The 13,493-nt window shown below is 39.2% G+C and overlaps 2 protein-coding genes across 3 annotated transcripts in view; one reads left to right on the forward strand and one right to left on the reverse strand.

The window, feature by feature from the left end:
* The window catches only part of Pop1 (POP1 ribonuclease P/MRP subunit), a 34,975-nt gene that overhangs the window by 3,652 nt on the left and 17,830 nt on the right, over positions 1-13,493 (forward strand). For both annotated transcript variants that reach the window (XM_004850152.4, XM_021262677.2), the window contains exons 2-7: positions 2,188-2,331; positions 4,154-4,321; positions 6,952-7,127; positions 8,611-8,859; positions 12,146-12,233; positions 12,641-12,828. In XM_004850152.4, coding sequence (XP_004850209.1) covers positions 2,190-2,331; positions 4,154-4,321; positions 6,952-7,127; positions 8,611-8,859; positions 12,146-12,233; positions 12,641-12,828 — 1,011 coding nt within the window. In that variant the 5' untranslated portion in view covers positions 2,188-2,189. The remainder of the gene's footprint in view (positions 1-2,187; positions 2,332-4,153; positions 4,322-6,951; positions 7,128-8,610; positions 8,860-12,145; positions 12,234-12,640; positions 12,829-13,493) is intronic.
* On the reverse strand, positions 4,751-5,345 carry LOC101713113 (eukaryotic translation initiation factor 1A, X-chromosomal-like). Its single transcript, XM_021262680.2, has one exon. The coding sequence runs from the start codon at positions 5,303-5,305 to the stop codon at positions 4,871-4,873; it is 435 nt and encodes a 144-aa protein (XP_021118339.2). The 5' UTR covers positions 5,306-5,345; the 3' UTR covers positions 4,751-4,870.

Here is a 13,493-nt window from a genome sequence, read left to right on the forward strand (position 1 = left end):
AAAGTAATTTCGTAAGATTATATAACTAAAAAGTGTTAAGGAAGATAATTGAGTCCAGATCTTTCTAAATCCCAAAGGAAGACTCTTAGATAGTACCACACAAGCAGCTCTTAATTTTGGATGAGCTGTTATACTGGAAAAGGAGGAACAGTAAGTAAATGGCATGTACTTAGTTTAGTGACTTTGTGGGAATGTGTAATCCTGATGTGGATGGAAGTTTGTATAGTGTTTGGTTGGCATACGGATTGCCAAGCAAACACTCTGGTATTTATTGGGTAGGGGCCTAGAATGTTTTATACCCTGGATGGGCAGAGCAGTCCATAGTGGTCTAGTATCTAAATTTGATTTATATGAAAACATTGGTTGCACAGTTTTAGTATACACTGAAATTTGCTGTAATGTATATGTGCTGCCGAAGCAAGCACAGTTCTTTATTATTATTATTATTATTATTTTTTGGTACCGGGTAATCCAACTCGGGACCTTGTGCTTGCGATGCAGGTGGCGGAACCACTGAGCTAAATCCCTGGCCCTTCTGCAATGTAATAAATCAAAGCAAGTTTGTACCTTTTTTTGGGGTGGCACTTTTCCAGGGAACGTTCACCATTGTGTTAGCTTTTATCTCTATGACTAAATACCTAAAAAAACAGCTTAGAGGAAGAGAGACTTATTTAGGGTTATGGTTTCAGAGGTTTCAATTCATGGTCTTCTGGTTCCATTAATTTTAGACCAAGGTGAAGCAAAAAAATCATGGAGGAGGAAAGCTCCTTCCCTCATGGCAGCTGGGAGGTAGAGAAAGAGGGAAAGAGTCAGAGAGGGACTGAGGACCAAATAGAGTTCCAATGTCATGTCTCCATGGTCTGCTCCCTTCATGTAGGCCCTGTCTCCTGTTCCCATCACCTCCCAATAATGCCGTCAAATTATAATCTCATGATCCAATTGCCTTCGCAATCCCATCCTCTGAACACATGATCTTTTGGGGGAACATTTTAGATCTGAGCCATGACAACCAGCTTGGAAAACTGTCACCAGTGGCATTGTTAGCATCTCTGTGAGGCACAAGTATAATACCCCTGTTTGCTTTGCCTTTGTACCTGGTAAGTTTATGTGTAGGCGGAAGTAAAGAGTATTAAAATACTAATGTGTTAAGAACTAAGAACATCTTGGTAAATACCTGGTGCACCGAACTTCCCTACTTCCTAGTGTACCAGTGCAGGACCTTGCAGACTTCCTTACAATAAGCAGTGAAAGAATTAATGTCTTTCTTGGGGTAGGGGCTTCCAGGACCCTTCTCCAGCTTTACGGATTGTGCCAGTGCCTCTGCCCGTGTTTGTATTGGTGTGATTATCCTCTGGGTTGAAAAATCTGTATTTTAAAAGGGCATCTGGGGGTGGGGATTTAGCTCAGTGGTTCCCGCCACCTGCCTCACAAGCACAAGGACCCGAGTTTGATTTCTGGTACCAAAAAAAAAATTACGTTTTAGTCCTTTATGTTACAGTTAGGGCATATATTGTAGGGTGCCTGTTGATCAGCGTGTATCTCTAACAGGTTATATTATTAATGAATTTCATTTTAAAATAGAAAATAAGTGTTTTAAGCTGAATCAGTGAATAAAGGTGGGGGGTCGAGTTTGAGAATTCAGAACTAGTGAGGTTTTATTATCCTTTTTACTTCAAAACTGTCTGTTGCTATTGTGAGTTAATGATAGAGATAGCATCATCATCTTAGTAGTAGAAATGAAAGCATCAGTAATTTATGTTTACTTTGGAATAGTATTGCAAATGGTATTGATTCAGGTGGTTCTTATTTCACCTGGGAATCATGATAAAATGTTTTAACTAATTTTTTATGCATACTGATTTAATCTCACTTCCTTTTTTATTCTTCCAACAGACTTTACACAGTGTCAACATTTGTATGTGACTTAATTATTTGGCAACACAAATTGGAATGTACCATAGGAACTCTTCTGTTAATAAATTTCATTTTTTCTATTTAAATGGGTTTTGGGTGTTCATAGCATTATGACTTTGAAATTTCCCTCTTTGGTATCATCAATCTACCTACAGTAAATGAAGATTTATTATATGAAAGAATCAAATTTGAATTGGATAAATATGTATTAAATTTATTATTATTGGATGGGTGTCCCCTCTCGCTGTATTAAATTTGTTACTTCCTTTCCAGAAATGTCTAATGCAAAAGAAAGAAAGCATGCTAAGAAAATGAGAAACCAGCCCACTAATGTGACCTTATCCTCTGGCTTTGTTGCTGATAGAAGCATAAAGCACCATAATGGAGGGGGGAAACCTTTCCAAGCTCAAACACAAGGTAAGATGCACACACAGTGTTCTGCACTTTCATTTAGATTGAATTGCTCTTGCCAGCTCCTTTTGATAGTAGTTGTCATCTATGTAGTAAATGAGCCAAATTAACAAATAGAGCAGGCTCCCATTAGTTTAAAATTTTCTATTTGCAAATTTGCCTACTGGCTAAAGTTTATTTGTGACCCCAAAATCAACTCCCACTGGAGATTTGGTGGTCATTTCTGGAGATACACAGAGCAGGAAAAACTGAGTTCTGTCATGTGTAAGTTCCAGGTGCCGTCTTGTTTCAGTGGTCACGAAGACCAGGCCTGAGGTGGAGAGCACAGCAGGGTAGTGCTGGGTGGTACAGGAAGCTCTGGCTCTTGAATCTCAGCTGTGGTGTGGCTCATGGAACTCACTTGAAAATAAAAAAGAGCTTTATTTTCTCTTTTGTGAAGTAAAGGAGATGGGAATCTACCAGGATAAGTTTTCAGGATTTAAAATTATTGTGACACACACACCCTCCCCCTAGGAGCAGAGAGTTCAGTATTTGCCATTTCACTGTTCATTGTCACTCTGTAGAACATAACTATACTGTGTCACTATGTGTATTTTACAACTGATATCTTTTATTTCTACCTTAGCATTTGTTACTAGTTATATTTCCGTGTTCTCTAAGAGAAATAATACTGTGCAACCATCATATCTGCATTTAATGTGTGTGCTGATTTTGGAACCTTATAAGGTGATAAGAAGGTGACCAGTTGTTCACTGGGACAGCAGTAGAAAAATGCCAATTGGGAAGATAGCAAAAGTAGATGGCCTGCTTTGAAGAACAGTGTGCATTGAGTCTGCCTAAATAATTTGAGCTTTAAATGCATAAGATCTAGATTCTGATCCAGTAAATTGAGGACTACCATGACATGCTATAAGCTCTTATTTAAACCTCACTTTGTAGTGTTTCAAGATTACAGTGGTTTAATAATTCACACAGTGTGGAAATAAGCAGACACTGTAAAATTCTCTACTGACCTTTCCTCTGTTCAGAAACGAGTATCTGATGTTCTTTTAAATTCAGAGTGGTTTGTGTGCCCAGAGATTTGTGTAGAGACTTTGCTTTTCATTCCTTCTTTAAAAGTATCTTCTGACTTGACAGTGCCAATTAGGATGAGACTGAGTACACAAAATCCTGTGGATTGTCGCATTTAAGAGTGTGTCATTCAGGTTACTGTAACAACATACCATAAACTAGGTAGCTTCTAAAAAATAAGTATATTCCTCACCATTCTGGAGGCAGAGCAGTCCATGATCAAACAGCAGATTCAGTGTCTGGTTCACAGATGCCACTTTCTCCGTTCTCACATGGTGGAGGGGTGAGGGATCTTTCTGGAGCCTCTTTTATAAAGGACATTATATCTCATTCATGAGGGCTCTGTTCTCCTGACATTATCACCTCCCAAAGGCCCCACCTCCTACCACCACCACTTTGGTGGTTAGAATTTCAGTATGTGAATTTGCAGGGGACACAAACATTCAGACCATAGCAAGGAACCTAGGTTTAAAATTCATGTTGCACTTTAAGTATGCAATAGAGACATTTTCCTTGAACCTGTTCTAGCTAAAGTTCTTTATATGTCATACTGTCACGATTAGCTCTGTGACCTGGGCCAGTTATTTCACCTCTGTTCTTGAGATCCTTCCTCTTATAGAAAGAGAAAATAATAATAGCCACCTTGAGGGTTGCTGTAGGATTAAAAACATAATGTTACAACCCACCAAATGTTAGTTGTGCACTGTAATCCTTATCTCTGGTAAGGGTGACCTGTTTCTTTTTGAAAATGCACTAGAACCTCATTCTGGAATGACAAGACAGCGGCAAACCAAGATGACGCCCCATTTGCAGCCCGAGCCTAATATGAATGAGCAGTCTTCCTCCAAACTCACGTTTAAAAAAAAGGGAGGCTGGAAAGCAGGTCCTGATGGGACTTCTCAGGAGATTCCCAAGTATATAACAGGTGGGTACTAGAAAGGAAACTCAGTCAGATTGTGTTATGTGCTCTTTGTTTTTAGTGCAGCCGCATATAAATCACCCTCTTCAGTGTCCTGGCTCTGTGTCTGTTGCCTCTCTCCTTTATTCCATCTACTTGGGCTCTCTCACCCCCAGCCTGGACTTGGACTATAACTTCCTTAGGCCTGATGCTCTTTTCTTTTCCATTTCTCTCCCTTCTATTACCCATCTTTTTTTTTTTTTTAAATTCAAAACACCCATTTACTTAACTGGGAGTGGTCAGAGCCGGAAAGGCAGTAATGCACTATTTTTGAAATACTTGTGGTCTTCTACCCGTGAACGCCATTACATCAAAAGAATGAAGTGGGCTTAACATTTTACTTAAGATAATTCAGCATTAACAGTTTTTACAGAAACAGATACCTTAGAACCAAATCAAACTGCCTTAATAAATTACGGTCATGCTAATGAAAACTTCTTCTTGGAGGGTTATGACCAAAATCCAAACTGTAGGATAATCTTCCGAAAAACTGGAATGTACAATGTTGGGTTCAATTTAGATATCATCAGTGTCTTCATCATAATCCCCGATGTCATCAAACTGAATTTCATCATCATCTCCAGGACCAAATGTATCAGTTTCATTGATCTTAGCATGCTCAGGAAGCTCGCCATATGCTTTTAGACTTCTTGCTTTATCTGCATTGTATTTTAGAATCACATCAGCTTTGTTATCCTGGTAGTCTCGGAGACCAACCAATATGATGTCTGAGATATTTATCCAAACCTTTTTTCTCAGTTTCCCTCTGATGTGACATAATCTTTTCACACCATCAAAACACATTGCTTCTAATCGTCCATTTCCCAACATCTTGATTACCTGGGCATATTCTTGCCCATTCTCTTTGAACACCAGTTCTCTTTTTTCAGATTCATTCTCATTCTTACCTCTGCGTCTATTTTTACCTCCTTTACCTTTATTCTTAGGCATAGCGGTTATGGCGGTTATGATGGCCACGCGGCTCCTCTAACTTCCTCCCAGGTGGCTCTGGCGTCCGCGACTCCTCCGAGGGGCGCGGCGCGACGGGGCCCTTATTGTTGGAGCGGAGTGAGACGCTTTCTGGGAGAATTGGCGGCGGCCAAAGACAACGGGGCGGGACGTCGTAGTAAGGGGCTGGCCGGCCTTGCCCTCTCTGCCTTTGTAACCCGCTTTTCGCTTTTCGAGGTTTGACAGGTTGCTGACTCATTAACCTCGTAGATATCTCAGTTTAAACGTGGCTCTTTGACCCGACAAGCCAGTCTGGGAACCTTACCGCAAACCTTGCCAGGCAGAGACCACATCTTATTACCAGCGTTTAACAGAATGTCTGCAACATAGTAGGTGCTCAATACCCACAGGCAAAAAGAAAAGAAAGCAGACTTAAATTCAGTGTTAGGGGCTGAAATATGCCCTTCCAAAATGAATAGATCGAAGTTCTCTATTATCCATCTTTTAAGTCTTTATTTGTGAACTTAACTCTGAACTCCCATCCCAACCTTCTATAACATTCCATTCACACTTGTTAGTGTGGCATTCCCCAAAGATGGAAGCAAACTTAACACACTCTAATTGCAGCCAAGACCTTTGTTTAAAAGTCTCTCATCAGGTGCTCTCCAGACTCATCTCCCATTGTCCCTTCATCACCTCCATCTCCTCTGCCACATAAACCTTAGATTCTTTGCGTACCCTTTAGATATACCTTCTGGCCTCTCCATGCCTTGGACAGATTCACTTATAGTTCCCTAGCACCCTGTTTACTACTTAAAAAGAATATGTTTTTCAATAAAGAGAATCAAAAATATTAGTTCCATGTTTGGAAAAAGCAGAAAGTATTAAACAAATGTTTGGTGTAAAAACTACAGTTAAACATTTTTTTCTGTTCTTAAAAAGGGTGTGATTATATTGCACATATATACAGAGTCTGCCAAAAATATGTATACACACTTCAGGAAAAGAAAAACTTGCATAAATATTTTAATTCTAAATTTACTAAGACATCATGAGATTAATACAAGTTGCCTTTGTCTTCTACAAGAGGTGCTCAACGTGGTGGCCATTAGCTTCCAGACATTTATTAGTATGGCGAACTGCATCTTAGGTAACCTTGGTCAGAGTGTCCATTGAGATAGCTGCACGTGCATTTTCAGTTTCTTTTCTTAAGGGCCTGCAGTGTAGTGAGTTTTCCATGATACACGGCATTCTTTAGTGTCCCCCATAGATAAAAGTCTGCAGAACTGTTACATCAGGGCTACTAAAATATTTATGCAAGTTTTTCTTTTTCCTTGAAGTGTGTACACATTTTTGGGCAGACTCGGTGTACTTCACGGAGATCCTTCTGTTTAAAGCCTCCTTATAAAGTTGTTTTTAAACTTTTTTTTGGATTAGAAAATAAAACAGTAGGAAATTTGAAATAAAAATTGGAGGAGAATCTTGTAACAATGGTGTAACAGAAATAACTACTGTCAGTGTTTATCTAACGGTTTAGAGTGGTGGGTGAACTATAAGCTCACATATTTCAAATCTGTCTTCCTTCTGGAATCCACTGGAAAAGCTGTTGATGCAGGACTTCGTTTTCACCATGTCATTTCCTTCAACAGCTGCTACTTTCGCCCAAGCACGAGCTGCTGAAATAAGTGCTATGTTAAGGGCCGTGACCCAGAAGTCTTCTAATTCACTGGTTTTCCAGACCTTGCCACGGCACATGAGACGGAGGGCCATGAGCCACAATGTCAAACGCCTTCCCAGACGACTGCAGGAAATGGCCCAGAAGGAGGTAGGAGTGTCACTTAATGTGGGTATTTAGGTTGATATTTCCTAGAAGAAACTGAGAAACACTCGCTTAAAAGATATTTGAAAAAGGAAAATCAGGGCCGGGGATTTAGCTCAGTGGTTCCACCGCCTGGCTCACAAGTGGAAAATCCAGAGTTTGATCCCCAGTACCAAAAGGAAAAAAAAAAAAGAGGAAAATCAGAAAGCAACATACTCATTATATTTTTTTCTTTTTTTGATTTTTTTTTTTATCTAGCCCTCCCCACCTTCCTTAAGCTATATTAATAGGCATTGAGATATTAAAGCCACTTTAAAAGAGTAGAATTTGGAACTCCTCTCTTTTAATGGTGTGAAATAGTTGATGTTTTTCTTCCTAGATGTAAAGTAAAATTCTGACTTATCAGATTATCATTTTGCTTCTGTAAAGGCAACATCAGTGGTTAGCATTTACTGTGTGACTTTTTCAAAGTTGAAAGCTTGAACTCATTTTAATTTTTGTGCAATCTACTTGTGGCTTAATATAGCCAAAATTCTGGACTTGAATATTTTAATGTTGTTTAAGCTATCTGTGTCTTTAGTAATTCAGAATTTATTGAGTGGCCTTCAGTGTACCAGTACTGTGAGAGGGGTGGGGTTAGAGTTCAGTGAGATGAAGTCCTTATCCTTATGAGGGTCACAAATTAATATAGAATTTTTTTTCACTAAAGTATAGCTTGATTGTGGAAAAGAATGAAAACTAACCAAGAATTTTGTACTTTCTAGATTTAATATAAAGTCTGTTTTCCACTGATACCATTTAGCATTGTCTGCATCTTAAGTTAATTGAATTTTCTCCGCTTTTGTATTTTGGTCTTACATTTTTGGTTTTAGTTACATTCCTACAGGTTAAAGCAAGAAGCAGCAGCAACAGCTAGCATTTGACTTACTTTTCTTGTCCTCTGTAAATAGCCACATTACACTTGTGTAACTATTGAAATCTCATAAATATCCTCATCTTTACAGCGGATGACGTTTACCCATTTTATTTATTTATTTATTCATTGATTTATTTATACATACATACATACATACCAGGGATTGAACTTGGGACCTTCTGCTTTCAAGGCAGGCGGTACCACTGAGCTAAATCCCCGGACCTATTTATTTATTTTTTAATTTTTTAAATCTTTTGGTACTGGGGATCGATCTCGGATCCTTGCACTTGCTGGGCAGGTGGTGGAACCACTGAGCTAAATCCCCAGCCCCAAAGCTTACTCGTTTTAGTGAGTGATGAATGTGCTTTCTTTCTAGGATTACCTATCTCTAAATTTTTACTCTTTCCATTGTCTCCATTTTCTATTTACACTGGAGAAACCAGCAAATTAACAAATTAAGCAAACTAATGGGGTCTGTACTTAATTCTGAAGTGACGTGTTTGAATTTCTAATATTTAACCTGGTTCTGAGATGTTTACAAACTAAGCTCTACCTCTCTTCTTGAAACTGTAGGCAGAGAAGGCTGTGCATCAGAAAAAAGAACATTCAAAAAATAAATGCCATAAAGCTCGAAGATGTCACATAAACCGGACACAAGAGTTTAACCGTAGACAAAAGAAGAACATATGGTTAGAAACTCACATCTGGCATGCCAAACGGTTTCACATGGTGAAGAGGTGGGGCTATTGCCTTGGGGAGAGGCCCACAGTCAAAAGCCACAGAGCCTGCTACCGAGCCATGACAAACCGTTGCCTCCTTCAGGTACGCTTTTCCGTGGGCTTTTTCTTTTTGTTTAGACCCTTTCCAATGTTGACCTTTAGAATAGTTCATGGTATGCCAGGGTCCTATCTGTGAGGCTGTCCCTCTTTTTCTTTTTGGTACTGGGGATCGAACTCGGGTCCTTGCACTTGCGCAGCAGGCAGCGAAACCACTGAGCTAAATCCCCGGCCCCAAGTCTGTCCATCTTGAAAACGATGACTATGGAACTTTGCTGGGTACTGGAGCCTAAAATTGGTGGGAGAGGTTAACAGTGACCAAATTAGCTAAGTATATGGTGGTAAGAGAAAAGAATGCAGTGCAGTGAATGTTTCTGATGGGAAATGGAAGGCGCCTGGCCGTGATGGATAAGTTGAGTTTAGGAATAAGATGGGAGAGTGAGGAAGGCAGAAGGAAGCTGGATGAGAGTGAAAATTAGAACAGGTTCTTTGTGACAAAGGTGGAGAGACTGAGAGCAAGGCGACTGTTAGGGTGAGATTAGATTGGAGGCATAAGTAGAAAGAGCCCATGCAGGCTCTTGTTGTCAGGTTAAGACTCACTCAGAGTAGATTAATCAAATAGTCATTCAGCAGCAGTGGCAGATACTGAGATTCCTTGTTCAGTGCTCACAGTGCCGGTCTAGGTGTGTATGATTCAGTGGCGTGCCGGGAAGCATGATTTAAACTCCTTGAGAGGACATTTTGTTTTAGAGCTTCATAATGCAGTTTATCAACAGTGGCTAGTGCAGTTGCTTTCTCTCTTCCAGTACATACTTAGAAATTTATTCCTTGCAGAAGGGTGTATCTTTCAGTGGCATGATGGCCTTGGCCAAATTTTAAAAGCCATTGGTATTAGTGTCCTCTGATATCTCTTGAGAGCAATATAGCAGATAATAAAAGCCTTTTCTAGAAAATTGGGGTAAAGGACATGATACAGAATTACCATTGAACAATGAACAATTTTTAATTGAACAGTTCTTTTGGTATTCAGTATTGTGGTTATGTGGCTATCACCATCATCCATTTCCAAAAACTTTTCACTTTCCTAAACTGAAATTCTGTACCTGGTAGACAGAGTCCCTATTCCTCCCTCCCCTAGGCCCTGGCAACTGCCGTTCTACTTTCTGCCTTTTAATTTGACTCCTTTAGATACTAGCATGAGTGGAATCATACAATATCTGTCCATTTGTTTTGGGTATATTTCACTTAGCATAATGTCTTTGATGCTCATCCATGCTGTGGCACGTGTCAGAATTTCCTTCCTTTTTAAGGCTGAATAATACTCTGTTGTGTGCATAATTGTTGACCTCTTTGTCTGTGATGGACACATAGGTTGCTTCCACCTTTTGGCTGAATAATGTAACTATGATCAAAAATGCTACAAATACCATTTGAGTGTCTGCTTTCGGCTGTTGTAAATATATAGCCACAAGTAGAATTTCAGGGTCATATGATCATTCTATGTTTAATTTTTTGAGGTATCATTATTTTCCATAGCAACTGCATCCTTTTACATTCCCACCAGTGGTGCACAAAGGTTCCATTTCTCCATATCCTTGTCAACACGTGTTATTTTGTGTATTTTTTAAATTTTGTATTTTTTTGATGATCACTAGTCTAATCAATGTAAAGTGAATGTAAGAAGCTTTTAAGAGCCTTTGATTTGTGAACTCCACAGCAGAAATGATAGGTGTGATCAAGGCCCTCCTTTACATCGAGAAAGCTGAGTTTGAGAGAGATGAAGTGGCCTGCCCAGGACCACGTGGCTTGTTGGGGGTCTTGACAGCACTTGAGCACCTGATTTTTCTAACCTATGCTTTTCCCACTGTACTTTGTCACCTCTCAAGTTTAAGACAGTTATTTCAGAATGTGTTACTTTTTATTTAGGGCAGAATTTTTGCTGAAGTCATCAAATATTTTCTTAATATTTGATCAGGCCTGAGTTATAAAAGTCATAGCTATTAGGAACAAATACTTTAGAGTGCTTAATATACAACTGCCCTTTTTTATATGCTTTGCAGGTTTGCTCATTTATAGTCTTTGCAGCAACAGTGTGAAGCAGGCAGCTACCATGGTTTCCGTTTTACAGAAGAGGAAAGTGAGGGAGTGGTGAAGCTGACTCAAGAGCTCCACACTCCCGCCACTATTCTCTATGTCACCCAGCTGTACCAGTTTGGGGGAGATTCATCTGCCACTGTTAGCTGAAAGCGAGTCACTGTTAGGAGGAAGATTTCTGTGTGCTAGTGGTGGCATTGGTTGATCGGATTTTGTCAGAATCATAGCTATAATTTGCCTTTAGCTCCAGTTGCTGAGTGTACGTAGTAAATTGTGTAAGGTGTGGCCAAGGGGTTTGGGGTCAGAGAGCCTGCTTTAATTTCAGGCTCCAGCTTGACTGTATGACTTTGCACAAGCAGCTGTTTCTGTGCCTCTGTGTCCTCACCTGTGAGATAGCAATAGGACCTGCTTTGTTAGGCGGTGGGGAAAACAATGACAATATTGTGAGGCAGTTTTTTTTATTTTGGTACCGTGGATCCAACTCGGGACCTTGTGCTTTCGAGGCAGGCAGCAGAACAGCAGGCGCCAGAACCACTGAGCTAAATCCCCAGCCTGACAATGACAATTTTGTAAGGAGTTAGCCCAGTGCCTAGCAGTCAGGAACCCCTCAGTGCTACAACTGTTGTTACAGTTTTTTAAGGTATTGATCTCACCGACTCAGTTCAGTTTTACCTCATCTTACTTAAGCTGGTAAATTCTTACTCGCATTACCCTTATTTTTCCCTATACATTGCTTTTTAAAAGTTCCCTATGGTGGACAAGACTGAGCTTGGGAAGAATATGGGATAAAATCATTGTAACATTGTGTCTCGGCTCAGTGTTACATAATCCTGAGGTTCTGCACTAGCTAACCAGACTGAGCAACTTAGCATAATTTTGCAGAATTTATTACTGTCTCCCTTACTCTACTGTAGTTTCTTATCTTATGTAGATTTTGGGGGGATGAGTAAACTTTTGCTTAAAAGCAACCATTTTTATACCCTACTTTGGACTTGCCTCTGAGTATGGGAGAAAACAGATTTTCTTGCTTGAAAGAACACTTACATTTAAATGGGGATTCATTTTTCGTTTTGATTCACATTGGTTTAAGACTATTTGCTAATGTAATGTCAGGTTTTGATATTGAAAACCTTAACTTTGGTAATTTGTTCTTTTGACCCCCTCAGAGCTTTTGGCTTCTTGGTAGTTTTGCCCTATGTAATTTCTAAACAATTTAATTGTGTTTCCTTTTCATGCAGGATTTGTCCTACTACTGTTGTTTGGAGTTGAAGGGCAAAGAGGAGGAAATACTCAAGGCACTTTCTCAAATGTGTAGCTTAGATGCAGGTAATCTTGTTTCAAAGCTGGATCCTATTTTAGTCTTTGTACATTTATTCATTTTATGAATAACTGGTGTAAGCATTTTGAAATTTAAACATAAGACTGTCCCAGTGGGAGTGCTCATTTGAGAAAAGTTGGGATGGCATTTAAGTCTATAACATTGTTAGGTGTAAAGTGAAGTAGTCATTCTGGTGGAGTGATCTTAGTTTCAGTTTTTTATAAAAACACATTAAATCACTCATTTAATAAATATTTGTTGAGAACTTAACTATGTGCCAGGCTTTCATCTAAGCAATAAGTGAAACCAAAATTTCATTCCTCCTGGAGACAAGTAAAAAACAGTGTGCCTAGGGGGAAATAATATTGCAGTGCCGACACTTGAGATCAGAGTATTTTGCTTGTGTTTATGTCAGGCCTGACCTTTGCAGCAGTTCACTGCTTGTCTGGAAAGCACCAAGGGAATCTTGTTCTTTACCGGGCAAATAAATATCCGAGAGAAATGCTTGGGCCCATTACGTTTATTTGGAAGTCAGAGGGGACCTCTGGTGGCACATCTGAGAGCAGGCAGTTGTGGATTTGGCTTCATCCAACTCTTAAACAGGTATGATGATTTGTATTATTTCTCCATCATTGTACTACTACATTTTGAAAGAAGTCAGTGTTAGTGAAATTTAAATACAGTAATATAAAAGTTTAGCTGATAGTTAGCATTAGAATGTAATGAAAGTTGTGTGAATATTGAATGAAACAGATTCTTTTTTAATCTTTAAAATATTTATTTGAAAATATTTCAGTGACAGATAAAACATGGATATGTTCAAGGTACACACCATAATGACTTGATACATATATACATTATGTAATGATTACCACATCAAATGACATCACATCCATTACTACCCATGTAATAATGTCCATCTTATAGAATGAGGCAAATCTCAACCTCTCATTTTTCCGTAAACTGTAAGGAGCAGTGGAGATGAAAAGCAACCTTCTATGCTAATGATTTGAAATGTTACCTCTGGATTAGTGCTTCCTTCTTGCTTGGGCTGATTCACCGAGGTCTAGCTGCTTATGACACCCTACTTGATAATGAGAAGCTTCAGTAATTCTGTGAATTTTAATTCTGCAATTTAGCTTAGTTTTCCTTTTTTTAGCATTATTTTTATACTGTAGGCTGTAAAGTTTTTACAATTTTTTTTTTAAACTTATTTTTCCTTTTTCTTTTTCTTTTTTGGTACCGGTGATCAAACTCGGGACCTTGCG

The sequence above is a fragment of the Heterocephalus glaber genome, unplaced genomic scaffold (genome assembly GCF_053883595.1).
Source record: "Heterocephalus glaber isolate CG9 unplaced genomic scaffold, H.glaber_assembly_v1.0 deba00001555, whole genome shotgun sequence".
NCBI lineage: Eukaryota > Metazoa > Chordata > Mammalia > Rodentia > Bathyergidae > Heterocephalus > Heterocephalus glaber.